Raw genomic sequence first — 27,439 nt, 5'->3', positions numbered from 1 at the left:
AAAAAAATTAAATAGTTAATTTTGTTAAAATATAAATATTAAATAATAATTTTGTTAAATTAAATATTTTTTAAATTATTTTAATCACGTATTTCTCACAATTAGTATTTAAAATAAATAATTGTAAATTACTTTTCAGCATAGTCAAAATATAATTGATAAGGAGTTCTACCTAATCTTGTTAGGTTTGTTAAAGAATTTATTATTATTATTATTAAAAGTATTAACAAGAAAGCATGAAATAATGTGGATTAAAGAATAAAATGGTACATTCTTCTCTTACGTAATGTGGATTAAAGAATAAAACGGTACATTCTTCTCTAACCATTACAACCATTGTTAACAATATTCAATTGGGATGAAATCATATGTGGTCAACGCTTTAATGCGCCCATGTCTAATGCCTCTTCTTGCCTCAATCCTCCTTATGAAAATTGGCCGTTTGGCACATTGTCAATGAAATTATCACATTTTAAAATCCTTAGAAAAAAAGAGAGAACGGCCATTTTCTTTGCTAATTCAAGCGGACATTACGAAGACAGGTTCAAAACAAGTGGGGATATTTCATATTTCTACACCAAAAAAGACGAGTTCCACGTTTGGCCAAAAACTGTTGATCGTTGGCTGCTTCTATATCGCGGAAATTTCTTCTTTTTTTTTTTTTTTTAAAAAAAATTTATAATAAAGCCAACCATCTTCAAAACAATTGTTAAACCAACGCTCAAGATGGACATGGACTAACAAATTTTAATTCAAAAATTAATGAAGAATAGTCATACCACAAACTCCAATCTACATGAGCAGCTAGAAATTAAATAAGAATCTGAGGTGATGTCCGATATTTACCACAGCCTGAAATGATTGCATTTACCATCCAAAGAATGAACAAATGAAAAAGTAATTCACAACATTCTGTTACAAGACAACTTAAAATGGGATTGGATTTAGATCAGATATGAAATCACCTAAAGCAAAATATAGAGAGTGAAAATCAGCTCTTCATTGTGGAGAGGGAGGCAAGTCTGAGGAATCATCATAGGTTGAAGATGGAGGAGATGACCCAAAATCAAGATTTGGGTAGACTCCTGGTGGTCTCTCCGTAGGTTTAATTGATAGCAACTGGGTTGAATCACCCACAACATCAGCCCATCCGTAATGAGGTTCAGCCCTTCATTAAATGAAAGACCGTGTCAGTTAAATTAATCCCAAAAAAGAATTTTAGCAACTAAACAAAAGCATATTCTTACTCATAATAGGTTTCCTCGTCCACAACAATATCCCAGCTTTCACCTGTTGTGCTCTTTCCATATTTGTGGACTTTGCTGGAACATAGAAAGAAGGCATGTAACTACACATGTATACTTTCATATATTCAAACCTATACCAAACTTCGATGTCACATTTACAGAGGGGGGAAAAAAAAACTAGTTTTATCATGAAAATGGTAACACATTCTTTTAATGGATAAAGTTGCATACCCATTTCCAAAATGTTCCTCTCCCCATGTCCTTGACCAACCTAGAAACATAGCATGTCAAATTAACAAGGGAAGCAAATAAAGCCAAACATAAATTTATCAAAGAAATGAATACCAAGTAAAAAATTCATCTTTTAGGCAAGAAATTCCAGAATGGATGAAGAAATTCACAAGCACCAAGAAAATTCCAGGAAGTACAAGAAATAGGAAAGTTAAATTGTAATTATCAATGAATAACTTTCCAAATAATTTTCTTCCCAAATAGAGATACACATCTTGTGTAACTTTTGAGTATTTTTCTTCCTAAAATGGATGAATGCAGTCAAAAGCAAAATGAGGTGTAGACCAAAAACATCATAATCAAACCCAAATCTAGCACAGCATACGAGCGGGCATACAATAAAACTATAACCAAACTTAAACGACCTCAATTTTATTATTTACAAATAAGCCTTGAATTGAATGCCACATCAAATCTCCAGTAGGTTTATCGCCAGAATCAGGTAAAAGTACTCTATTTGCAACAAAATAAAACAATGAAAATCAATGCAATGCTAAATTCAATGACCATTAGAATAATTTACCAAGACAAGCATATGAAGATGTGCCATTGTAAAGAACTAATTAAAACAAATATTAGAAATGAAAATGCTAGCCCAAATTTAACTAAGATCTGATGACATGGATAAAATCAAGAAAAATGTTCAGTGGTGTACAGAATCTAAAATTTAAAGGCAAAGTATCATGGCTGAATAAAATACAGAAACTTACGTTCACCACTTGGAGAAACATGCCATGTCTCACCCTGACGAGAACCTATACCAGCAAAGAACTTCTCTTCCCACTTGTCACCCCATTTGGTTCCTAACTCAGTCTCAGCCCATTTATCTGTCCTGAGGAATGAAAACAGAAAACTCAGAGAAATTACTCAAAAGTTCTTCCAGTTGGTATGTTCTGACTACTTGGAGAAAAATGAAAAGAACTTGCTGTAATTCTAAAATTATTGCCCAAGCAGACTAACATATAAAAAAGTAATACTTTAATAAATCATTGTTGTGGATATAACACAGGTTATCTATTCATTAGAAGCTCTGTTCCTATATGAACAGAATCGTAGTTCAGCTTCTAAATTATTGATGCCTTCCATATTTATGATAGCTTATTGCTCAGTGTTACTAACAATGAGCCAGATACTATACAACATGAGATCTTGAGTTCTGAAGATATGTGCAGATTATGATTACTTTCTATAGTCAATTGTATTAGAGCATGTCAAAGATGAGAACATCAAAAACTAGCTCCAAGCATATTTAAGTCCAACAAAAGATATGATGATAAAAAGAGAAAACCATTTGAGAACAGATCCTCTTCCATCGTAATGCTCTCCCCACTTCTCCCACCATGACTGCTCATTTAGTCTTCCATACTTATGTGCCCCCTTCTCAGTCCAGCCTTTAGCATCATATTTCTCCCACCTAAGTCCAAAATGAATGAATAATAATTAATATAGTAATCGGTGGATATGTCGTTTTTGTGAACTGCATGCTTAATACAGTAAATTACATTTATCACATCACTGTGCAGTTTATTATTAACTTACCATTTCTCATACCATCCAGCATTTTCAGTCCCTGATTTCGCTTGTTTCTGTGCACTCCTCTCTATCCTTGCTAGATTACTACAACAACGTATAGCAGCAATTTACATATTAAAGTGCAACCAATGGTAAATTTAATTTATTTCATGATATATCTTTCAGTTTTATTGAAATAGATAAGCACTGGTACAAAGTAGACCTCCATTCATCTTGATGGAGCACCTCTTGCCAGGTCTCCCACCATGAATCCCCCTCAGCATTCCTTCCAGATTTCTCCACACCTATGAAGCATAAACTAAGCTGAAGATGAGTATTTCAACATAATTAAAGAGGTCAATATATCCAATTAAAATGGATTAATTGATTAAAAAAGATTATAATGTCTAGGTAGAAAAGGCAAGCAATACCTAGCTCTTTGTATCCAGTCCAGTCACTTTTCTCCCACCACTGTCAAGGAGATCAAAAATCCAATTAAATGCATCCACCTGGGATGATACTTAATAGGGTTATAAAATCAATGCCAGTGTAGCATAATTCAATAAAAATCATGACATATAATTGTAGGACCAAGATGTTATTTTCAGAAACTTTCCATGGCTAGACATACCAGCTAGGGATGAAGATGAAATCTTTTCTTTTCCTGTATAACTATCTAGTTTTGGAATCAGCTCCTCCATTACCCCAAGTTTTTCAGAAATAAGTTAGCATGGCTCTAAGGATTTCATGTGTTGTATCAAAATATTGAATCAGAGTCCAACTTCTCCTGACTACTACAGTGTACTTCAAGTGACAGATGGACAAATGGGGAGCAAGGACAAAATAATGGCCACCAATGTTATCCTAGGTGGATGATTAATCACAAAACTATAACCTTATTTAAAAATACATTAATTTTTGAAATTTTTACCATTTGCATATCAATTGGTATGGTAATTGAGGTAAAAGTAGTGTTTATTAGTATTGGAGACTCAGTGACAAAATACAGACTGTCTTGAATGTACAGTAGTTGCTTTCATCAATCACCAAAATAATGAATTTTGCTAATTGTCTAGCAATTCCATTATATAAATGAATTTACAAAAATTTCTTCCAGTTTGGTTCAATCTGAAATCAATAATACACGTACATACAAGTAACATGACCAAAATGATTTTATACCGTTTCTTTCCATTCTGAGGTATCATCATGTGATCGTCCGCCCATTCTTGTCCATCTACATCTGTACCCATTTTCACCCATGTCTTCTCCACTTTCCCGGTACCAAGTACCACCATCTTCATTAGTGCCAGATTCATTAACATTTTCATTCAACAAGCTGATGCCCCAGTCCTTTTCATTAGCAATACCAGTGTCTGCATTTAGGGAACCAGTGAACACAACATTATTTAATAAGCATGACACTGAAATGTCTATTAAGATCCAAAATTTTGGAAAACAATTATAAAAGAAGGCAAGAGCAGAAGTAAATGAATAAGAAAATAACCTGGCCAAGTAATGTAAATTACCTCTTTTTGGTGGGGTGTCTCTGGACTGTGGACCAGAACTTCTTGGGGTACAACGAGGAGAAAACTTTTCTTGTTTTGAAACAAATCGAGACCTAGAATAATTACAAGTAAAAACACAAACTTTGAGAGTTTATGCTGCTTGGGTGATAGAGAGAAGCAGTTAAATTGAAAGAAACTTGCCCAGTCCCACTAGATGAAGGAAAGTTGACATATGTTAAAAGTTTATTCATTAACAGAACACTTGGGAGCATCTCCATCACAGCCTAAAGGAATAAACACATAAATCTACCAGTACATAATCAATATATATACTCTCATACCTCCAGAATCATCTTAGTTATTTGCTGAATATGTATTTGAAACTCGAATCCTTTGATTTAACATAATAATGCTAATACTTTTATATACGCCAAACTGAGCATATTTTTTTTACTTGGTTAATCAGAGATCAACTGTGGACTCTTTCATCATGATAAGAGAAATTCTATCTCAATGAATGCCATTCAAATACTCAGCTAAGAACTGATACTCATATTTTACACACCCTGGAAGAATGAAACAGATGTAAGCTAACAATATCAATAGCTAATGTGATGAATTTAGCTCAAAAATTATGAGCACATAACCACCAATTATGTAAAATTTAGAAGAAACTTTCCATACAAAATTCAATTTTCGAAAAATCCCCCTTTATCATCACTTTTCACTCCCAGTTTTTACCTTTGAAAGTTTAAAAGGAGGCCATTTTATTTATTTATTTCAAAATTAAAATAGATATGGCAGCTTCAATGGAAGATCAACAATCAACAAGGAGGAGTGTCAAAACGGCGACGTACTGAGGAGAAGCAAAAGGCAATGCTGGAGTGGCTTGGACACGGACTCTATGAGAGGACTTGTCTTCATTTTTCTCGATGCTCCTAATTGGAACAACAGAGTCGGAGCTGCAGCAAGTGATTGGACTGACGCCGACGGTCCTCCTCTTCTTCTTCTTTCTGAGCTGCAATCCATAGACAGTAGTATGCAACGGAGAAATGTGGAGGCGAGTGAGCTTGAAATGGAAGTGAGCGGATAAACCGCTAGAAGTGGCCGCCATTGAGAATGAAATTACGAAATTGCCATGGGAAAACCCTAAATGGCGACGTTGAAGATTGAAGAAGAGGAAGCAGTGGTGGGGGTTGAAGTCTGCAGAGAGGCGGAGACTTGAGGAGTTGAAAATTTAAGAGAAAAAATAAAGGATTAGCCAATGGCGACGGAGGAGAGAATATCGGGAGAATCTGTGAGTTGGGACATTGGATTGACGGTGAGGGACTTGCAGTGGAAAAGCGAAAGAGAGAGAGAGACTGTGAGGTGGAGATCAGATTGGTGCGAGATTTCACGTCTCGGCCATGGCTGCAGCGGTGCGAATCTCGGGATTTAATCATGTACACGTGAGCAGAGAGGTCCCACTTCTAGGTTTTTTCGGTATCCGTTATGCTTTGGTGGTTTTGCCACGTGTCATAATCTCAGCCGTCATTTCTTTCCATTTTTAGTGAGCTGGGAGGACCAGGCCTTGATTATAATGTTGTATATCTTCATTCTCTTTAAAATAATTTTTCTTAAAAATAAGATAATGGATGATAGAGTTAGATCCGCTCAAAGATCTTGGTTGAGTTTGAAATCAAACCGGAATTAGCTTCATCAAATTTAAAATTAGAATCGTTTAACAATCTAAAGGTCTAAATAAGATTGAAATCAAATTTTGAGAGTGGAGTTTAATTTTCTCTTTAATTTTGAATTATATTAAAATTAATAATTTAACTTTTATTTATATATAATAAAAAAATATTTTTAATTATTTTATTGTAATAGTAAGTAAGTTAAATGATATATATTTATATCATATATGTATATGTATAAGTGTTTTTATATTTTAATAAAATTATTAAGATTTTGAAAATAAAAAGTGAGTTAATTTTTTATTTAATTAGAAAAATATTTTTTGTTAATTTATTTTTTAAAATATTTTAAATATTTAAAATATTAAAAAATATTTTTCATAAAATAAATAAAGTTTTAATTTAATAAATAAGTTCTATACAATGCGATTTTAAAGCCTTCCTAATTTTGAATTGAAATTATTAATTCCAACCTATAATTCTCTTATTTTGTTAAAAAGAAAAAGGATGGAAAAAAATATTAAGCCTTATTTCTTTGTTTTATAAGAAGGAAAAAGTAAAAAAAAAAAAGAAAAAAAAAATATAGATTTATGTATAAAATGATTAAAAAATATTTTGAGTCATTTTATTTTTTTCTCAAATTAGACGAAAAAGAATGAAAAATAATGTTATTTTTCTATTTTCACTTCATATCTTTTTTCTTTTTTATTTTTAATATAATTTTATTTATTTAATATGAGTATAATAATAAAAATATAATAATTTTTTCTTCTATTTTTTTCATCAAATATGAAAAATAAATAAATTATTTTTATTTTTCCTTTTACTCAAGAAAAAAAATCATAAATAAAATAATATAATTTTTTCTTTTTATTGATATTTTATTTTATTTTATTTTATTTATAATTGCATTCATTTTTCTTTTCTTTAACTTTTTTTCTAAAAATATCCCCAAACAAAACGATGGACATTTGTCAAACCGCAATTTAACACGATTAATGTCTGACAATCTTAATAGTTTGGACTAAAAGTGAAAAAAATAATAAAATTATTTTAGATAGTATTTAATATAAATAAATTTTATAAAATTTTATAGAATTTATTTATAAATTTAAAATTTTAATATTTAAATTTAAAATTTTTAATAATTAATTCTACAAAATTTATTATAATTAAATAAAATTTTATTAAAATTAATAAAATTTATAAATAATTTTTTTCGAGTGACAAAATTATTTTTTATTATATATTATTTTATTTTATTTTAATTATTTTAAATATAAAATTTATTTCATTTAAAATAAATTACATATTTAATATAAAATATATTAAATAATAAAATTTATTTATAAACAAATTCTATCATAAAATTTATTTATAAAAAATAAATTTTACCATCAAATTTAATGAAATAAAATTTTAATTTTATATATTTTTTATTAATTAAAATTTACATTTATTAATATAATTTTAAATTATAAAAAAATATTACATCTCATTACATAATTTATTAATTATTATTTAATTTATTAAATTTTTATTAAATTAAAAATATAACATTTATCTGAATTACGTCATACATATTACATATATGATAGTTCAAGACTTTTCCAAGAATCCACATCCCACAAGCCACAGCTCAAAAATGGAGTTTTCAAATCTTTAGTGATGGCTGACTGGGTGGGAAAAGGCGGATTCAGAATCTCCGTTGGAAAGTAACCCAAAGCCTCACAATTTGCCATTTGTACCCCCACCCACCCACGTGTTGTTACTTAGTGGCTTGATGAAATGGATGGGCACTTGTTGACCATGTTGTGGATAAGAGGAAAACGTGGTGGCTTGCGTGTCATGAAATACGTGGCATGTGATTGATACACGTGTCTTTATGCAAGAAGGGGGGGAGAAGAAACGAGGAAACCAGAAACATTAATCCGAGTCATCCCCTTCTTTGTTTGGATAAGCTTAATGTCACTTTAAACCATGACTCTTGGAAACCTTACTTATTCGTCATTCTAACAACAAATTTTCTACCAAGTCACAGGGGATTTAATAGTAGCCACTAATGTTTAAAACCTTATCTATATTTTCTTATTCACATTCTTTTTTGGTAATTTGATCAGGAATTCTCATATTAATTTTTTTTTGTGTTAAAATTAAATTTTCTTTTTGAATGACTTTAAAAATACGTTTTTATATTATTTTGATATATTAAACTAAATAATTTTAAAATATTAATCAAATCTTAATTAATAAAAAATTTTATATTTATTATCTACGTTTATTTTTAACTATTATATTTAAATTTTATATGATAATTAAAAAAATAATTAGATAATTTTATTTTTATAATATCATAATAATAATTAATTAAATTACTTTTTCTCATTTATTTTTTTTTGTGTATAAATATTTATTATATTTAATAAAGATAAAACACAAAATTTAAAAAAAAAATTAATGTTCCGACAGATATTTTTAGATAAAATTAATAAATCCTATATAAATCTTATTATTAATAATTAGAATATATTTATTATACAAACAACGGTGGCACAAAATAAGTTCTTAATAGACATACTCAAGATCAGCAAAACAAAAAGGCAATCTCTCAGAGGAAGTGATGTTGCCTTAGCAATATAACAATTTTGGCTTTTCAATAAATTCAATTGCATTTTTTTTAAGAAAATTGCACCATTTATATTTGAAAATAGCAACAAATATAAATCATGTTACTTTCATAAATGAAACAAGGAAAAGAACATGGGTGGCAGGTCTTGCGTACTGGACTCTTTTCTTAGAGGGACATCTTGATCTTGTCTTGTACATGTATCTCTCAAAAACAATAACGGAGACCACGTTCACATTAAACGGAGACATCTACAAGAGCACAATGCTTGTAAATAGCCAAACAATGGCGAATAAAGAAGGGGCTGGCCTACAAAAGAAAATGGTTATATTCAGCAACCCATTAATTTACTTCCCTAAGCCCGACGTCCGAAATAAGAATAAAGCTTGAAATGAAAGGAGAAAGAATCAGTGGCCATCTTTATTTCAATGGCCACTTGCATCAATTCCATCTTGTTGAGCCACTATGGTACCCTCCAATATCATATTTTAGGTCTGGTTCTTCTGCGTGGTCCTATCTAACAATTTACATTAGGTAGTGGAAAAACCAGAAGAGAGTTGTCGCACAAGGGCAGACTATAGTGAATTCACTTTTTGTAGAGGAAAGGCTTTACTGATTCTACAACTACCTATGATACATGAACAAATCGTTGAGAGAGCGTTGACATGTAATGGATCAGTTCCTCATGCAATCTCACTCCCTAAAGTAAGATCTATCGGTCGGGTGTCAAAAAAAAAAAATCCCCATATTGTGACTGAGAACATGACAATATCAACTTGTGTTTGCTTAGGACAGTTTCTTCAGTCAATCAGCTACCAGCCACAAATCCTACAGTATCGTTGCTAAGTTTATTTTTCCTCCACAAGAGAATAAAATTTTATTTCTACTGTTTCTCCCTATGATAAATGATAAGCGTCTTACTCTTCCATCATAAGATGACGAAGCAAAAATACAAGGCTCACGAGAAATCCAAGCTAGACCTAAAATCACAGTTCAAATTGGTCAGATATAGCTCAAAAAGTGCTGTTCATAAGATACCAGATAGCTAGGCTGGTTGCCATATGCACTGTCTTAAAAATCACTGTATGAATTAAGCAATGGATCAACTAGCCGAGTTGGTGACTCAACCTGGCTACCAAAAGCAAAAATAATAGGAAGTCACAATAAACTTTGAGGATACAGCCAGAAAATGACCTCTCAGATGTCATCTCATCATCAGTTGATGTAGAAGCCAACCACAAGTTTAACTCTCGAACCTATACCACCACTCTGCAAAGCTTAACTCTGGTAGGAAAATGTGTATAGATATATAACTAGGATTAACATGCAATGTATTATTTCATCAATTATCACAATAGGCCAGAGATTAATGCCCTTCAAAAGGATTGGTATCTTCCTTAATGACATATTAGCACGTCATAAATGACATATGACAAATGGTTGATAAGCATAATCTTAATTTCACCTAGACTGAAAATTATAATATCTAATCTCACATAGACTGAAAATCAAAACTACTTGATTAAGTTGTACTACCATACGGCAACACCGTGACCCAGGAGCAGTGAGAATTGCTACCAATTATTACACCGCCCTGTCAACCAAAGATATTCCCTTGACTAAAGCAAATCATTTTAGGGAAACGCAAAAGATTCTTTCAAAACCATTTATTATTCACAAAAGTTCCAACTTTTCCTCAATTCTACTTGACATTTAAGAGAAAAGATCCTTTTTAAAACAAGTATTAAGTAGAAATATCACAGAAATACTGTACACAAATTCTCTGCTTTTCTTCTGTGCATGTTTTTGTGTCCGTGTGTGCGTACATTTACATGAATGTCTGTGTGTGTGTGTGTGTGTGTGAGAGAGAGAGAGAGAGAGAGAGAGACCAGAAATAAGCCCATTGCACTCTGGGTTACTTGCGGTAGCCCATGTCCTGCCAACAAATGCAAGCATGATGAGACAACTATAAAATGCCTAAACATGATCACTTAACACCAGAGAGAACCAACTGCACGCAAACTTTAGCAAATAAGAATAATATAAAAACACAGTTAAGCATATGACTAAGCAGGTCACCAATTGGGAACGTGACCAAAAGAGATCAGAGTTCCAGAATCCTAACAGAGCCTAAATCTATTACCAGGTTGAATGTCCAGGAAGCTCTTTGATAGGAACTTTTGGCATTCTAAGGTGCCACGTGTATCCCAGATTCATCCTCTGCAGTAACCTGAAGTAATTAATTTCATAAAGATAAGAAGTTGAACAATAGTGCTAGCCAATGCCAAAAAATAAAATAAAATATCTAAAGAGAGTTAGTTTGAAGGATAGAAATCCTACAAGCTTTACTGGAGAACTTTGAAATAAATAATCATCTCATTTGCATACAAATGTTCCCATTAACAAAAGGGAAGTATGTCGATGCTATGTGTGTGGTAGTTTTGTTGTAATGCAAATCTCAAATGACTGCCATTAGAACATTCTGATACATTGAATCAAGGTAAAAAATGGTCTATTAAAAGCACTCAAATATATATTTGTTTTCTCACATTACATACAAGTTCCCGATTTCATAACAATGGATACACACATGCAAAGACAAAATTTGTAACCACATCGAATTCAAAGAAAATATCCACATTAGCTATAGTCTGAGAGGGGCAAAAGAAGAATCTAAAAAATCTGTTCAGCAAGAATGCATATGCATAAAATGAGCTAAGCTCTTACAACTGTGTGCTTGTCCTTGGTGTCATAGTTGGCATTGGAGACATGGGCGCAGTCAATTGAATTTGTCTTCCTGTAAGCCTAATGTGCTCTATGTTGCCATAATGAGACATGAAGCAAAAAATAGATTGAGTAAAAAACTTCAAACAATTAGCAGTTCCAGAAAGAATACTTGACATTTGGCCGATACAAAACTAAGATTATGGAGTTGCAAAATATATGTAAAAGATTTGTACTTCATTTTTAATAGAACCCAAACTGGATTGAGGATTCACAGATTGCAGCAACAGCATTCACATCATGTGGGAATCTTACGATCACATAAAACTCCGTGCACGTCTCCACTTCAACCATCCGGCTTTAATCCTATGACTAACATCCTCCTCACATCCCCATCTACTTGAAGGATCGAGCCTAGATATTTAAAGTGATTACTTTGGGACAGTGCCACTCCATTCAAACTAACTCCTTCCCTATCACCGGTTGGCCTTCACCGAACTTGCAATGCATGTATTCATCTTCGTTCTACTTAACTTAAAACCCTTTGACTCTAGAGTACTTCTCCAAAGTTCTAGCTTCCTATTGACTCCTTCTCGTGTCTCATCTATCAGAACAATATCATCTGCAAACATCATGCACCAAGGAATACTCTCTTGTATATGTTTCGTCAGTTCATCTAAAACTAATGTAAAAAGGTAAGGGCTTATGGCTGATCCTTGATGTAATCCAATTGAGATCGGAAAATCTCTTGTATCCCCTCCCAATCTTTATGCACAATAGTAGTTGCTCCTTCATACATATCTTTCAATACTTGTATGTACCTAATAGATACCCTCTTTTGTTCTAACGCATTCCATAAGACCTCTCTTGGAATACTATCATAAGCCTTCTCCAAATCAATAAAAACCATGTGTAGATCTTTCTTCCCATCTCTATATTTCTCCATCAAGCTGCTAATGAGAAAGATCGCCCATAGTTGAACGACCAGGCATGAAACCAAATTGATTGAGAGAGATAGAAGTATCATGACGTAGTCGATGCTCCACAACTCTCTCCCACAACTTCATAGTATGGCTCATGAGTTTAATTCCCCTATAGTTTGAGCAACTCTGTATGTCTCTCTTATTTTTAAAAATAGGTACTAAAATACTCTTCCTCCATTCATCAGGCATTTTCTTTGAGTTTAGAATCTTATTAAATAATTTAGTTAACCATGCCACTCCCATATCTCCCAAATACTTCCACACTTCAATTGGTATTTCATCGGGTCCACAGGCTTTACCTACTTTCATTCTCTTAAGTGCTTCCTTTACTTCTAAAGATCTAATCCTTCTAGTATAATTTACATTCTTTTCTATTGTTCTATAATCTATATTCACGCTATTTCCATTTTGACTATTATTAAAGAGATCATTAAAATAATATTAAAGAGATCATTAAAATAATATTAAAGAGATCATTAAAATAACAATGGATACACACATGCAAAGACAAAATTTGTAACCACATCGAATTCAAAGAAAATATCCACATTAGCTATAGTCTGAGAGGGGCAAAAGAAGAATCTAAAAAATCTGTTCAGCAAGAATGCATATGCATAAAATGAGCTAAGCTCTTACAACTGTGTGCTTGTCCTTGGTGTCATAGTTGGCATTGGAGACATGGGCGCAGTCAATTGAATTTGTCTTCCTGTAAGTACGTAAGTATGTTGCCATAATGAGACATGAAGCAAAAAATAGATTGTGTAAAAAACTTCAAACAATTAGCAGTTCCAGAAAGAATACTTGACATTTGGCCGATACAAAAGATTATGGAGTTGCAAAATATATGTAAAAGATTTGTACTTCATTTTTAATAGAACCCAAACTGGATTGAGGATTCACAGATTGCAGCAACAGCATTCACATCATGTGGATCCCATGCTCCACCAGATAAGTAATGCAACATACTGGATGACTCCTTGGAATGAACCTAGATTTTGCAACATCTGAATAAGCATCTGCGTAAGAATTCAAGGTACTGGTAAAGTTCTATGCATTTTCTCAACAAGTGAACTTCATTTAGGGTCACAAATTGCAGACTGATGATGTCTTCCAAGATTATGTTTCCAGCAAGAGGCATGACCAACAAAATGAGTTCACTTGATGGTATGACTTGGCAGTTAAATGTTGTACCACATACATAAACACCAGAACCATCATTATGCTAGAATCTCTATCAAAAACTCTGCCTGGGCTGCTTTTCTAGAACAATCTAAACTCAATAAGAAAAGATATTCCTCATCAATGCTGATTGGCTTATCATTTCTCCCAGATGGCCACCATAAAGTGCTGTTTGATGAACAAATAAAGTGAGCCAAAGGAAAAATATGCAAGGATTAAACCCCACTAATTAAGCACAAAATACAAAATTCACATGGCTAAAAATAACTTGAAGGAAAATTTGAACAAAATAAAAATGCAGAAAACAAGATTCTCAGGTGAGATTGCATGAAGAGTGTAAGACCAAAGAACCAAATGTTTCTTATGGGTGTGAGATACAGATCTGATAACTTTTCTAAAGTCGTCTATGTTTTTTGGTAAATTTTTTTTGTCTGATAAGACAAATAAGAGTAGGATGCACAGGCATTGACTTGTATGAGAAGGATGTATAAACTAACCAATTAATCTTGCCAGAGTGTGCATCAAGGGATGCAATTTTTTCTAATTGAGGTGAATTTAGCTGGCTATATAATTCAGGAATCTGCCATACAGCTGCTCCATATGATTCATCTTCAATAACGACAAGAAAATTCAACAGCTGTGGCATTTCTAAATTCTAATGGTTGCATAAAAATCAAGAGAGGCGCAAGCAAATATTTTCAGCCAGATCTTTCAATTTTTCACGTGAGCAATTGATTCACCGAAAAACACCAACTGTCATAATGCTCAAAATGTCAGTCAATTCCCTACCAAAAGAATTGTAAAATATCACGCTTTAGTGGTGAATTAACAGCCTAATATTTAATGAGCTTAACAGTAAAGAAGCAACTCAAGCCTGAAAATTACAATTCCGAACAGATTTCATTATGTACCCAAAACAACTAATAATAACTAACAAAAGGAACAAGTGTAAGCAGAACGGGATCAATGAGGTACCAGTAGAGAAGACAGTGGAGAAGATGCGTTGATCAATGAGGCATGAAGAGAGGTCCCGGATCTCATTAGGAATGTCAAAACAAGCCCTCGCATACGAGTTCAGTTCCACCTGAAGAAAGCCGAATCAAGTGCACCAGGGATCACATTTCAATTCAATTCATTAGATGAAACAGTGAATAAATTAAGCACTTACTACCATTCAAACAAATCATGGAAGAGAAAGCAGAACCTCATTTTCCTCTCCAAGGCTGAGAGTGCAAGTGATGAAGCTGGCGTGATCGGTGTCTGCTTTCACATCTGAAATGCATCTAGCCTGGGCAGGACAGGAATGAGATGAGGTGTCTTTGGCGCGAGATGGGATTAGAATACATGGTGCATAGCATTTCAAGCAGCGGATGTACTATCATAAATAAAGATCAATTTTTTTTTAAAAAAATTACTTTTATGTTTATATTTATTTAAATTATTCTTCATAAACTTAATTTTTGAATCTTTTTAATAAAAAATACATTTTTATGATGAAATATCAACTTACCCTTTTTGTACTCAAAATTTAATTATCAAACTCTTTTTTAATAAAATACATTTTTATAATGAAATACTTCATTTGTCCCATTTGAAGAATTATTAAAATAATTTAATTTCATTATTAAAATGAAAATTTTAATTATCAAACTCGTTTTTAATAAAAATTTCATTTTTATAATGAAACAATGAAGTGATAATATTTTTTGGTGATAAACAGATGAGATAGAGCTTGATCTTTTTTCATATGCCCTTTTTTCATCTTTTTCTATTTTACAAAGAAATGGGTCCAATTAAGTGCGCCCTTCAGCATCTTAACAAGCAGTCAGACAAAAAGCTCAATTCCAAAAATCATCCTCCAAGACCCGTCTAAGATCCATTCCTTGAATTTCACAGCCAACGAGGCAGAAGGCTCAATAAAAGTTATCATCCTCAACTCAAGGCCCATATCTTGCTGATGAATGGGATGATGCCCCCTCAAAGGGTTCTTTTCACCCATCTATCCTAGCAGTGTTATGTACAGACCGTTAATGACACTGACAATGTGCAGCAGCAAGACCCAACACAAGGAATGGAAGTTTGGAAATAATTGATTGCACACGGCAGAAATCTATTGTAGCCCAGTCAGTCTGAAACAATTTCTTCTAATTCTGGTTCCTCAGAGTTGAATCCCTCGTAATCCAAACCTGTACCATTGAGTGGATCATCCTCCAGAGTACCTTCTTGATCACCATCATTATCAGGTTCAGACAGTTCTGGCTCATCATCAACATTTAGATCATCATTTGTGCTATCCTCTCCAGTTACATTATACCCTTTTCCGTACTTTCTAGGTCCTGAATCTTTCTTTGCCTTGGCTTCAGAATCTTCACAGATGCAGGTGTGCGGGTTCTCATGAAACTCTCCCCTGCCTGGCCTAACTTCCTTTGGCTCCCCCATGAAGCCCCGCTGGTAACTTCGCACTTTAGATACAAACACGTCCCATGTTATGTTACCTTCGTTCAAGAACAAACGATAAAGTTTTTTAGCATTTGGGCGAATGGTGGGTTTGTGTCCAAAATATTTCCTACAATCCAAGGAAACACAAAAATTTAGTCACCGGCAGCAGGAAACAAGAAAATGAAGAATACAGAAGAGAAAAATAGAAAGACCAATTACCTCCGCCCAGCTAATATTCTAGCCATATTACCGTTGTTGTTAGTAACAAATACATCACTTTCATCACAAACAATGAAGTCAAGTGCAGCCATTCGGGAAGAAAATGAAGAAAATGGTTCCAGCTCCTCCTTTTTGGCTATAGTCTCCTTAGTATAGAAGTTCGGGAAGAGTGCCTTTAGAGGAGCCAATGATTCTTCCCCTTTGTATACTTCTCCAGAGGCCACATAAATATGAACATCACTGCCATAACCCAATGCTCTCAACATGAGACCAACTTCCTTTGGAGTGAGAGGGCATTTTCCATGCCTCCTTTCCTTGTCAGGGTTTCTAATCTGCAAATGTATTAAAATAAATCTTACACATACTTCATCTAAACTATAGGGTTCAACACATATAACAGAAACCAAGTAAAAAATTAACAGAATGGAAAATCACTCAAGCTCAAATTCAATGCAAGATTTGAATGAATCCTCTTTACTACATTGGTCTCAGCATGTTTCTATTATAAATAAAAACCTCACAAATGCTCAGAGTGCTAATCATCCAACTGCAATAAACAACAATTTTATACAGATAAACTTGCAATCAACAAATATTTACACGCTATAAATGTCAAAGCAATCATCAATTTTACACAAGTCAATTGAACCTTACATGTAAAGTTTTCCACCTCTTCCGTATGGCACCTAGTTCTTCCCTTTCCCGATCACCTCCACCATAATAGCATCCTGAGAATGCCAACATATCAGGTTCATACCTGTAGTAAGGGACATTTAATTGCATCAAGAAACCATGTAATGATTGTCCTAAGTAAATGTCAACTTCTTGAATGCAAAAATCATCAGCTGGTGACTACAATTCGATGAACAAAAGCTTCCACATCCTGCTTGCATAACTACCACTAAAGAAATTTGAGGCTACTAGCTTTTGCTCTTAGGCTCATCGCCCTATCATTAGAATTCAAATTATCATCCCAAAAAGTCATGATGCATCTACTCTTTACGTGTCAGTGGAAGAATCAAAGCATTTTTTTCCTGTCTATATGCTCTCAAAAAGATGCAGTCATATTCAGATGTCTGTAAACAAACAAAAGGCTTTTATGTGTGTGCATAGCCACATGCTTTCACACTTTATTTAAAATTATTTTGAGCCAATGTACACACCCCAACACGCAAGGGTGTCTAGCAGTGAGTATAAATACATGAAATGACATGTGTATGTTAATTGACAGGTTTTCTTAATGAATTCAGGATGTGAAAGTAAACTAGTTAGTTAAGCCTATGGGATTAGAGCACGCTACATGTAGTTTTAAATACATACATCTCTAATGAAATAAATACATCTCTAATGAAATTCAATCAGAGTACCTAAGATGCAAGGCAATAAAATGCTTGCTTTTCATCCTCATCCTGTGGACTAATGTCTTGCCCATTTTAAGAATAGGATTTGTAAACTTCAAAGCATGGTAGTTAACTCTACATCTCAACTTTTGCAATTGTGTGTCCAACTTGTTTGCAAGCCTGTAATCAAACTTGGTCAGCTGAATTGCCTGTCACAGAATTAAGAAAGCAATGTCATTTCCAAAATAATAAGTTAAACCATTCAACACAAAACAAAATGTAACAACACGAAGGATGGTAAATTAACTAAATCAATCCATGGTTTCAAGTGCCAGTACACTGAATTCCAAGGTTATATTAATGAACAAACAAACTAGGATTTGGGAAATATAAAGATTAAAGAACAGTTTTAATTTCAAGGCCAGAAGCTTGTTTGTATTTGATTTTGGTCCATGTGATCTACATACTTCATTGCTAGAATTTCTAAGCCAGTTTTCAAAATGAGGATGCAATTTTAAAAACCAATAAAGAACAAAAAGCAAACCTTAAAGCAATCACATGTTTGGTCAGTATGAATTCTAACCAAAATAGCACTAACATTTAATATATCACACATGAATGTTCATTATGATGCACAGTCAGAGGCATGCAAAATGGTCGGTTTGGTTCCGAATCAAATTGAACTGGAAAACCAAAAAATCAAAATGCATTTTATGAGAGACCAAACTGAACCCGTCAAACTGAAATAAATTGGTTCAATTCAATCCATCAGTTCTTTGTCCAATTTCAACAATAAGACAAAACTCAATTCTTCTTCCAAATTCATCAATAAAAAAAAAAAACGCAAATTGTATCACAATGAAACTTATCTCAAGCTCAATTTTTCAATCATTAAAACTCAATTTTTTGCCAAACTCACTCAATTTTCAATAATCAAATAAACCCTAATTTTTGCCAACAAACCCAAATTTTCTCCCTTATTTGATTCTAGCAAACAACAAGGTAGCCAGAGGACAGCAGTAAGGCGCAAATGGGCAGCACCAGGTCTTGAATTCGCAATGCAGACACTATTTCTCCCAAACTCACTCAATTTTCAATAATCAAATAAACCCTAATTTTTTGTCAAACAAACCCATATTTTCTTCCTTATTTGATTCCAACAAACAACAAGGTAGAGAAAGGAAAGCAATAAGGCGCAAATGGATGGCACCAGGTCTTGAATTCACAATGCAACGCCAGGCTTGCCAAAAGCGCACTTATATCCCTTAGATGCAAAGACCCCACCTTGACATTGCTCATGGCTTGGTGGATCTCCGCGGACGTGTGCAAACACATTTGTGAGACTGACCCCTTGGCAAGCATGTCGCCATGCATGTCAGCAGCTTTTCAAACTTCATCAAGGGAAAATCGAGGAGAGAACACTTAACGAATAGTAACCGAGTTTTGAATGAAATTTTGTAGGTAAAACAATGTTGTAAAAGGCGACGAAAGGCACTGGGCGAGGTGAGGCAAGCCCTTGGTAACTCGCCCAGTGGAGGTGAGGTTGCTAAGAAGAGTAGTCCGCCCCATACCTGCGAGTTGAAAGGCGTTGGGGCGTTGAGACGCCACCTCATCAAACTAATGACAACTTAATAAAAAAATTATTAATAGCATAAAACAAAAAGAAACCCTAAACTATCCATTCTTAACGACACTAATAGAGAGTTGCAAGGAGAAACAAAGCAGAGTCAGCAATTAGGTATTTCTTCCTTCCTCTCTCTATGTCTCATCTTCACATTCTTTCCCCTCTCTCTCTTCTACTCTTCTTCTACTTTTTTCTCCTCTCACTTTCACGCTGTGCAACCTGGAAAACCTGCGATCCAATGATTTTTTTTCTTTTGAATTTTTCCTTCTTCTCTCTCCTCTTTCTTCTCTTATTCTGTTTCTGTTCGCGGCTTCACGTTGCTCAACCTACTAGTCCAACACTTTTTTTTTTGTTAATTTTTTTAAATATTTAGTGTGATTTGCTTTTGTTATTAAATAAGTATTGTTGAGATATGATTTTTATTAAATGGGTATTGCGATTGTGATATGTTTTCATTAAATGAGTATTGATGCTCTTGCTATGATGTGTAAATTGTAATTGAGCAAATTATTGAAAAAAATATGTTGTTTAATACTTTAATTTCTTATTTGCTTGAATTGGGAGTTTGGGCAAGGGCAGCAATGATAGTTAATGCTTTAATTAATTAATTTGTAATTTTCTTCTATATGTTGCATTGTTGCTAGTATTGTAAAAGCTTTCTAAATATTCCATGATGTACAATTGTGCAAATTATTGAAAAAATCAATTGTTTAATACTTTAATTTATTATTTGCTTGAATTGGGACAGCATTGATATTGATATTTGATAGCTTTTATTGTTGTTACATAAATTCTTTTTTTTTCTTTTTAATATGCTTTTTACTTAATAAAGTAGTTAAAGATATGAATTTTTATGTTAAAAGTGTGTATTATGTAATTTAGGCAAGGGCACCATGCTTCAAAAAGACACTCACCTTGCCTCTGGACTAAGCCCATAGGTACCCATTCGCCTTTTGCCTTGATAACACTAGGGTAAAATGAGATCACCAGAGCAAAGAGGGAGATGGATAGAGAATGAGAGGTGGGTCTATGAAAGCTTGGTACATAAAGGGCTTGGCTCATAGTTACCAAATTTACCAATTCCCCTAGGGTTCCGCAATCTGGGTCATGCGTTCCAATTCGTGGAACGTTTACGTCCCAAATCGCTTGGGTACACGATCTAGCTCGCCAAATCAAGCATACCCATTTCAATCACTCAGCACAAAATCAATGGGAAGAGGAAGAAGAAGAAGAAAGAACAAAGATAAATAAGAATCAGCAATAAAGCCCAAAGAAAAAGAAGGTTTTGAGTTCCAAATCAAGCGAATCCATTTCAATCACTCGCCACCTATCCAAAATCTAAGGGAAGAATAAGAAGGACAAAGAACAAAGAATAATAACAAGTAGCAGCAAAACCCAAAGAAGAAAAGGAGAAGAAATGTTTGATTGCAGAGAAAAAAGAAGAAGAAGAAGAAGCGGTTTCTCTAATCTCTAGGCATCATTTTCTTTAAGATTAAATTGGACTACTTTTTGAATTAATATATGGGGAGCTTAATGAGCTTTGGAGAGCAAATATAAGGCCCATTAGTTTCATAATAAGGAAACTAAAATATAAGGCCCGCTCTACAAAAAGCCCATCATACTCAAATATTAGTATATTTTTAAATTTAATTAATAAAAAATAGCATATTGAAAAAAAATAATAAAATTTTAAGACTCTCATTTATTAACATTAATCTTGTAAAATATATAAATTATAAAAAATAAAAAATAAATGAAAAATTAAAAGAAATTATTATTTAATTTGGTGTTTTAAACTTAGGATTATACTAAGTGCAATTCACGTACCACGAACCAAATTAATAAGATTCACAAACCGCGTTCCGAATTGGCATTCCATCTAAGCCTACTCCCCGCATAACCTATATTTAGTTAAATGGCGTATCGTGTACCCATACCACAATCCAAAACGCCCCACATTCTAGGTAACTATGGTTTGGCTTGGGGCTGTGGCTGTGAGAGATGGGTCTATGAAAGCTTGGGATAGAGAGGGATAAAGAACGGCGAGGACGGAGATGAGACAGAGAGAGTGGAAGATTCATGTGAAAAAAGAAAGAGGGAAATAGGGAATTGGGGATTTGTCTTGGTTTAATGGATTGGCCATGAAACGGAGACTAGGCTCAAAAACTAGAAACTACAAAAACCACTGAAGTAAAGATACTTCAGTCGGTTCAATTTGTTTGACAGAACTAACCAAACCCAAGAGAACAACTGAGTTTTTTAAAATTATAACAGACACCGAACCAAAAAATCAAAAGCCAAATTAGATTGATTCGATTTTTCGACTATAACCAAACTCTGCTCAGACCTATGCACAATATTATAAGGCTGCAAATCAAAAGCAAAGTTTGTCAATTACTCAATTGATGCAAATCGAATCTCATCAACCTTTTCAAGCTAGTTTCTGCCGGTTATTAAACATTTCCATCTTGGGAAGCAGTTAAAATCAGTAATGACAGTGAGTTCAAATTACCACTTGAGCATTCATTTGTCTCCTGAACATGGATTCATCTGAGCTAATGGTCACATATGCAAGACATCAACCAATTAAATGCATTTCTTTAACACCCCCAGTGCACGAGGCCCTATGCTTTGCAATGGGCATAAGAGGGTAATTTAACCTCTGTTAAAAGGCAAAGCCCACAAATGGGTTCTAAAAATATTAGTTTTAGGTACAAGTGATACTAGAGAGTGGCAGTAGGAATGTAGAATATAAACATAAACAAGCAGAACTTGTGCAATTTAGTAAAACATAGTCAAACTTTATGCTGTATAAAATCAGAAAAAGTTGAGATCTGAGAACTTACATGCCTTCTCAAAAGAACAGGTAACACACGATTTTGATAACATCTCTCACTACACTTCCTTGGAACACGCATGTTATGTGGAGTCCAAGTTTTCCCTCTCCTTCTTGGCAGATTTTTTATGATTTTGACATCGTTTGATAAAGACTTAGTGAACCAATCAACATCAAAAATATCAGCAAAATTACTGCACAAGATAAATTAAAATTGTTATCTAACTTTGCAATATTCAAAAACATTTGTTCTTTCAAAGATTTGAGCAGTTCTTCAATATTCTAAAAGGTCAACTTGCAAACATGTTTATAGTTATGCTCATTCATAACTAACCTTGCATCCTTCCAAAAGGATTTTTGGTCCAGCTTTGGAACAACAAGAGTAGCATTTAGAATACGGGCAGCAACAACAGCATCAGTTATCTGCACAAGCGTGGAATCAAACTTTATATCAAACACCAAATTGATCAAATGACGTCTAATCACGATGAAGCAAAGAAAAAGCACATGGTCTACACATAAAACATCATAAAACAAGTCTGTAGGTTGAAAGAATAATTGGATCCAATTTACAGCTGCGGTAATTGAAATGATTGCTTTATAAAATTCAGCAACCTAACTGTTTCGCAATTAAATCACACAATCTTTGAAGGTAGTGGCACACATACAAATAGGAGAAAAACACCAATAAAACGATAGTGCAAAATGGCAGCTCAGAAAGGTACCCCTGTCCTTTGTTGATTCAAGCCTCCACTTGTAGCAATCAGCAAATACCGATCACGTTGGGTGATAGTGCCAGCATCTGCAGCATAATGGACCAAGTTCAGTTCAAAAAAGAGATTCAATAGCCAGCAAGTATAAAGTGTCCAATCAGTTCGATTAATGCTTTTAACGGTAAACATCAAGTGGGTTGCTATAATTGCTTCAAGTAGGATGAAATCTCTTATTAGCACTTTTAGGCACAAATAATAAAACAAAACTTTCTAAAATTGTAAGTCAATATAAAGAATGTAAGAATAAATATGCAAAGAGAAGATATATATACTTGCAAAATTCTTGCTGGCATTACTGCATCCATAGTAGAATTTGGAGTTTCGTGAGGTCCAAACATCATGACCCAATCTTCCTCCAGTGCTCTAAAGTACCATAAAACAAAAACAAATCACATCAAGCAAGTCAAGATCCCCAAAAAAAAAAAAGCTCCAAAACAGACATTTGTACAGTGACGACTATAAATATTATATGAAGCGAAACCCTAACCGGAACACGAAAAACTGGTTCTCCAATCGCAACATCAGCTCCAACATTTGACTGATCAAGAAAGAAACAAAAATGAGTAAACAAGACGACCTCTGAAATCAAAATTCGCAGGTGCATAAGCATGTATCCGTAGATGTAGGGAACGTGAGTACCGAGTAGTCACGGCGAGGGTGACGAAAACTATCTGAAACGGTAGGAGAAGGGGCGAGAATGGAGAGGAGACCAAAAAGGATGAGAAGAACTCCGGAAACAGCTGATATAAGGGGAAGCAGAGAACGGAGATGGTTGTAATAGTGGTAGCGCCGCCTATGAAGAGCCATTTACGGTGGTTTTGGAGAACAAGCACTTCTCTCCCTCTAAAAAATTGTCGTATAGAGGGAGGGAGACGATAGGAATTAGAGGCAAAATGGATCTGCTTATACTAAGAGGCCAGCATTGGCTGGAGATAGAGCCGGCGAGGCGTGTGGTGGAGCCGGGCGTAGTTTAAAAAAGAGTTGCGGAGATAAAACGACGAGGATTTGATTAGACGGTCCGTTGGCAAATGGGCATCTGATAGGCTTTGGCGAAGAAAGAAAATGAATGATTAATAAAGTAGAGCGGCCTGTAATTGTGAGCTGGCTGCCTGCCTGCCTCAGTCAGCTTTCGCTGTTGAAATTGATGTGATTCTTTCCTTTCTTTTATTTTCTGTTAATTTTTTTATCCGATTCCATCTAAAAAAATAATAATAATAATTTAAAATTTAAAATTAAATCAACTTAATTTCAATTCAATTCAAAATCATTTGACATCTTTAATTATTATTATATTCAATTAACAATAAATTTAAAATTTCATAATTTTAAAAAAGATTTTAATACTATTTAAATTAAAATTCATTTATTATTATTATTATTATTATTATTATTATATTTGGTGTGTTATTGAATTTATATTAGTGTTGATACAATAAATTACATTGAAACAAGTATTTTTGAGCAAATTTTGCACCATTAAAAAACAAATGTTCTAAGGCATGAGATTTGCAGTATCTAGTAAAGTTGTAAAACAGATTTTTCCCTCTTTTCTAATTTGGTCTGCTGCTCTCAGTCTAACTGAGTTATTCATATGATTTTGTAGAGATAATAACGGATCAAGTTTTTGCTCGTATCCGATCGATCGAATCTTAATAGGACGGATTTGTATAGTATATAGTTAAGTTTGGGATAGATTTGGATTTAAAAATTTAATACTTGTGACAAATTTAAATTTTACATGTTGAGTATCCGTTATCCGAATATATTTATATAAATACTTAATTAAATATAAAATATATATTTTTTATAATAATATTTATAGATTTTTATATTTTTTATTTTATATAAAATAGAATTTAAATATTTTATGAAATTATTAAATTTTTAAAATATAATTTATTAATCAAAATAATTTTTTATTTAAAATATAAATTATTAACCAAAATAATTTTTTATATAAATTATTAATTAAAATATATAAAATCAAATGGGTTCTGATTCGAATAATAACGAATTCAAATAGTTGAAAATATATTTTAATCGAATTTGAGATTGATTCGAATTTTAAAAATATTAATTTAGTTAAAATTTAAATAGAGCAATTTTTACGGATATACTATCCGTTATCATTTTCTATGATTTTGTTTGCTACTCTTGTCTATGGGCAGGGGAAGGCATTGCTCGCCATTTTTTTGTCTTATCATAGTATACAATGCTCTTCGATGCTAGATTTTGTAATAAATATGCTTTTACTTGTTGTGTTGCCATAGATTCAGAGTCTAAGAAAGGAAGAGCTTTTTCTAAGATCCATGTAATAGCTATGGTTTTTTGGAGCAAAATCCGGCCATCGTCTTATGGAGGCTCCGTCCATGCATGATTAATGATAGGTAACTTAGGGATGTTGAGCTTACTAAATTAAGTGGCTGTTGCCTCCTTTCCCCAGGTTAAAAAGAGAACAAATGGTCATAAGTTCTACCATCTCTTCCTCATACGGCAGCCAATAACGGTGACTGTCTCTCTTGTAGTCCAGCGACTGTTGGTTTAATGTCCTAGGTGGTGCTTTTCAGTTGGTGGACAATTGTCCTGGGCTACTAAGACAGTTTCTTGGTGTCGGCTCGTCAATATGTTCCATCTCCAACAACAGCAAAGAACTGTAACTTTGGGTTGGGTTTAGTATTATGGGTTCAGCTGGGTTGGGAGTTTTGGTTTCTTGTAGTTACTAGAAATTGTTTGGTTGGGTAAATAGAAAAAAATAAAAAAGAGGAAGTGTTTGCTTTGTTTGTATTATTAAATTAATTTTTTAGAAAATAATTTATTTAAGTGAAATTTGGGAAGTTTTTTTTTTAACTTAATTATAATATAATTGATTAATTTAATTTTTTAATTTATTATATTTAAATTATTATTTTTTATAATTTAAAAGTAACTTATTTTATAAGAAGTATATTTTTCAAAAAAGATAAAATATTTTGAATTATATAAGACACGAATACGATTAAGATCGATACGAACACGATACGATTAATAAATCGTATTAAAAATTTAAATACAAATACGATTCTTTTATTATACAGGTTACACGATAAATCCATTTAACACGAAATAATCTATTTAAGACGGTTTGACACGACTTAACCCATTTAACAACATAAGTGGGTTCATGGGTCATAATGGATCAAATGGGTCAGTGGATCACGGGTTAACACGTGACATGAATATTAAATTGTGTCATAAACGTATTAAGTCATGTTAGCGGGTTAACCCGTGACACGACACGATTATAACCGTGTCATAAATGAGTCAACACAAACACGAATAAACCTAACCTAAACCCTATATTTTTGTGTCGTGTTCACAAATCGTGTCTAAAATTGCTACCCTTACAAAAAAGTAGACCAACAACTATTTCTAACCATTTTAGTTTTGATAAAGTTAATCTCATATCATGTCATGTTAATTAAGAACAAGGTCTTCAGTTGATTGTAAGAAGATGTATGAAATAAATTTAAGAGAATCACACTCTAAAGGTTAGTTTGTTGAGGTTGGAAAGTTTAAAAGTATATATTCTCGTATTTAGAAGTCATATAAGATGATTAAATTAGTTTATAAGTTTAAAAAAATATATATATTTATTTATTTATAATATTTTTTTAATTTATAAATTAAAAAAATTTAAGAAAATTAACTTTTTATTTTATGTTTATAAATACTATACTCATAAACTCGTTTCACCAAATTATATTTTATCATATTATTTTTATTTAATTTTAAAATTTTATCAAATATCTCATTTAAAATTATTTTTAATAATTTTAACAATAAACAAGTTTATAATATGCTTTTTACTAAATGTGTTAATTATTTATTAAATATTTATAAATAATTTAAATAAATACATAATTACTTAAAATTATCAAATTATTTAAAATTAGTACTTACAAATTATTTTTCTTACGTTTAGCCAAATACTCTTTGAAATTTCGTATTTTGAATGTGAGATATTGCGATAGTTTAATCTAACTTGTGTATTACCTATATTGTGTAATTGCATACTTACTCAAATTCAACACTACTTGTTTTTCTTATTACAGTTTGGCTTGTTCTATTGTTGATGATGATATACAAGAGAATATTTGACATGATTAATAAGTTGATTAAATTAATTTATAAATATTAATTTTAAATTAATTTAATTATTTAAAAGATTTTTTATAACTTGTAATTACAGCTTATAAGCTAAAAGAATAAGGCCGAGAAACAAGGTTTTTTTTTTTTTTTAATAATTAATTTAATGTTATTAGCGGTGACGGCCGTGACCGTGGCCGAAATAAAAGAAACATTTGACGGTACTGGCCGCGGTCAAAACAATTTAATGACAGCTGTGGGATTTGAACCCACGCCCTTTCGGACCAGAGCCTAAATCTGGCGCCTTAGACCACTCGGCCAAACTGTCAATATGATT

The 27,439-nt window shown here is 32.9% G+C and overlaps 2 protein-coding genes and 1 non-coding gene across 27 annotated transcripts; all 3 read right to left on the bottom strand.

The window, feature by feature from the left end:
* Positions 1-776: 776 nt before the first annotated feature.
* LOC110660999 (protein EARLY STARVATION 1, chloroplastic) lies at positions 777-5,980 on the bottom strand. 2 transcript variants are annotated; one of them, XM_058131431.1, is made up of 12 exons: positions 5,416-5,980; positions 4,580-4,671; positions 4,233-4,426; positions 3,482-3,521; positions 3,274-3,355; positions 3,078-3,155; positions 2,827-2,952; positions 2,249-2,370; positions 1,479-1,518; positions 1,248-1,322; positions 966-1,168; positions 777-852 (listed from the first exon to the last, which is right to left on the bottom strand). In XM_058131431.1, the coding sequence occupies exons 1-11, from the start codon at positions 5,670-5,672 to the stop codon at positions 1,000-1,002; spliced, it is 1,275 nt and encodes a 424-aa protein (XP_057987414.1). In that variant the 5' UTR covers positions 5,673-5,980; the 3' UTR covers positions 777-852; positions 966-999. The 2 variants fall into 2 exon arrangements, with proteins under 2 accessions (XP_057987414.1, XP_021675179.2); XM_021819487.2 differs by having other exon boundaries at positions 777-1,168.
* Positions 5,981-8,877: 2,897 nt separating this feature from the next.
* On the bottom strand, positions 8,878-24,041 carry LOC110660996 (O-fucosyltransferase 16). Of its 24 annotated transcripts, none has more exons than XM_058131418.1 (14): positions 23,617-24,041; positions 23,465-23,515; positions 23,250-23,340; positions 22,930-23,006; positions 22,539-22,627; positions 22,215-22,398; positions 17,772-17,953; positions 17,059-17,161; positions 16,405-16,736; positions 14,915-16,312; positions 14,722-14,830; positions 13,204-13,571; positions 10,750-11,090; positions 8,878-10,144 (listed from the first exon to the last, which is right to left on the bottom strand). In XM_058131418.1, the coding sequence occupies exons 1-10, from the start codon at positions 23,782-23,784 to the stop codon at positions 15,871-15,873; spliced, it is 1,719 nt and encodes a 572-aa protein (XP_057987401.1). In that variant the 5' UTR covers positions 23,785-24,041; the 3' UTR covers positions 8,878-10,144; positions 10,750-11,090; positions 13,204-13,571; positions 14,722-14,830; positions 14,915-15,870. The 24 variants fall into 24 exon arrangements, with proteins under 24 accessions (XP_057987401.1, XP_057987331.1, XP_057987340.1 ...); XM_058131348.1 differs by having other exon boundaries at positions 13,204-14,531; positions 14,918-16,312; XM_058131357.1 differs by having other exon boundaries at positions 13,204-13,914; positions 14,918-16,312.
* Positions 24,042-27,350: 3,309 nt separating this feature from the next.
* On the bottom strand, positions 27,351-27,430 carry TRNAL-UAG (transfer RNA leucine (anticodon UAG)). The gene has a single exon. It is a non-coding gene; the product is annotated as a tRNA-Leu (tRNA).
* Between the last annotated feature and the right edge of the window lie 9 nt (positions 27,431-27,439).

This window comes from Hevea brasiliensis, chromosome 2 (genome assembly GCF_030052815.1).
Source record: "Hevea brasiliensis isolate MT/VB/25A 57/8 chromosome 2, ASM3005281v1, whole genome shotgun sequence".
In the NCBI taxonomy this organism is placed as follows: Eukaryota; Viridiplantae; Streptophyta; class Magnoliopsida; order Malpighiales; family Euphorbiaceae; genus Hevea; species Hevea brasiliensis.
The sequence above is the reverse complement of the archived record's forward strand: the minus strand, read 5'-3'. Positions and strand labels throughout refer to the sequence as shown.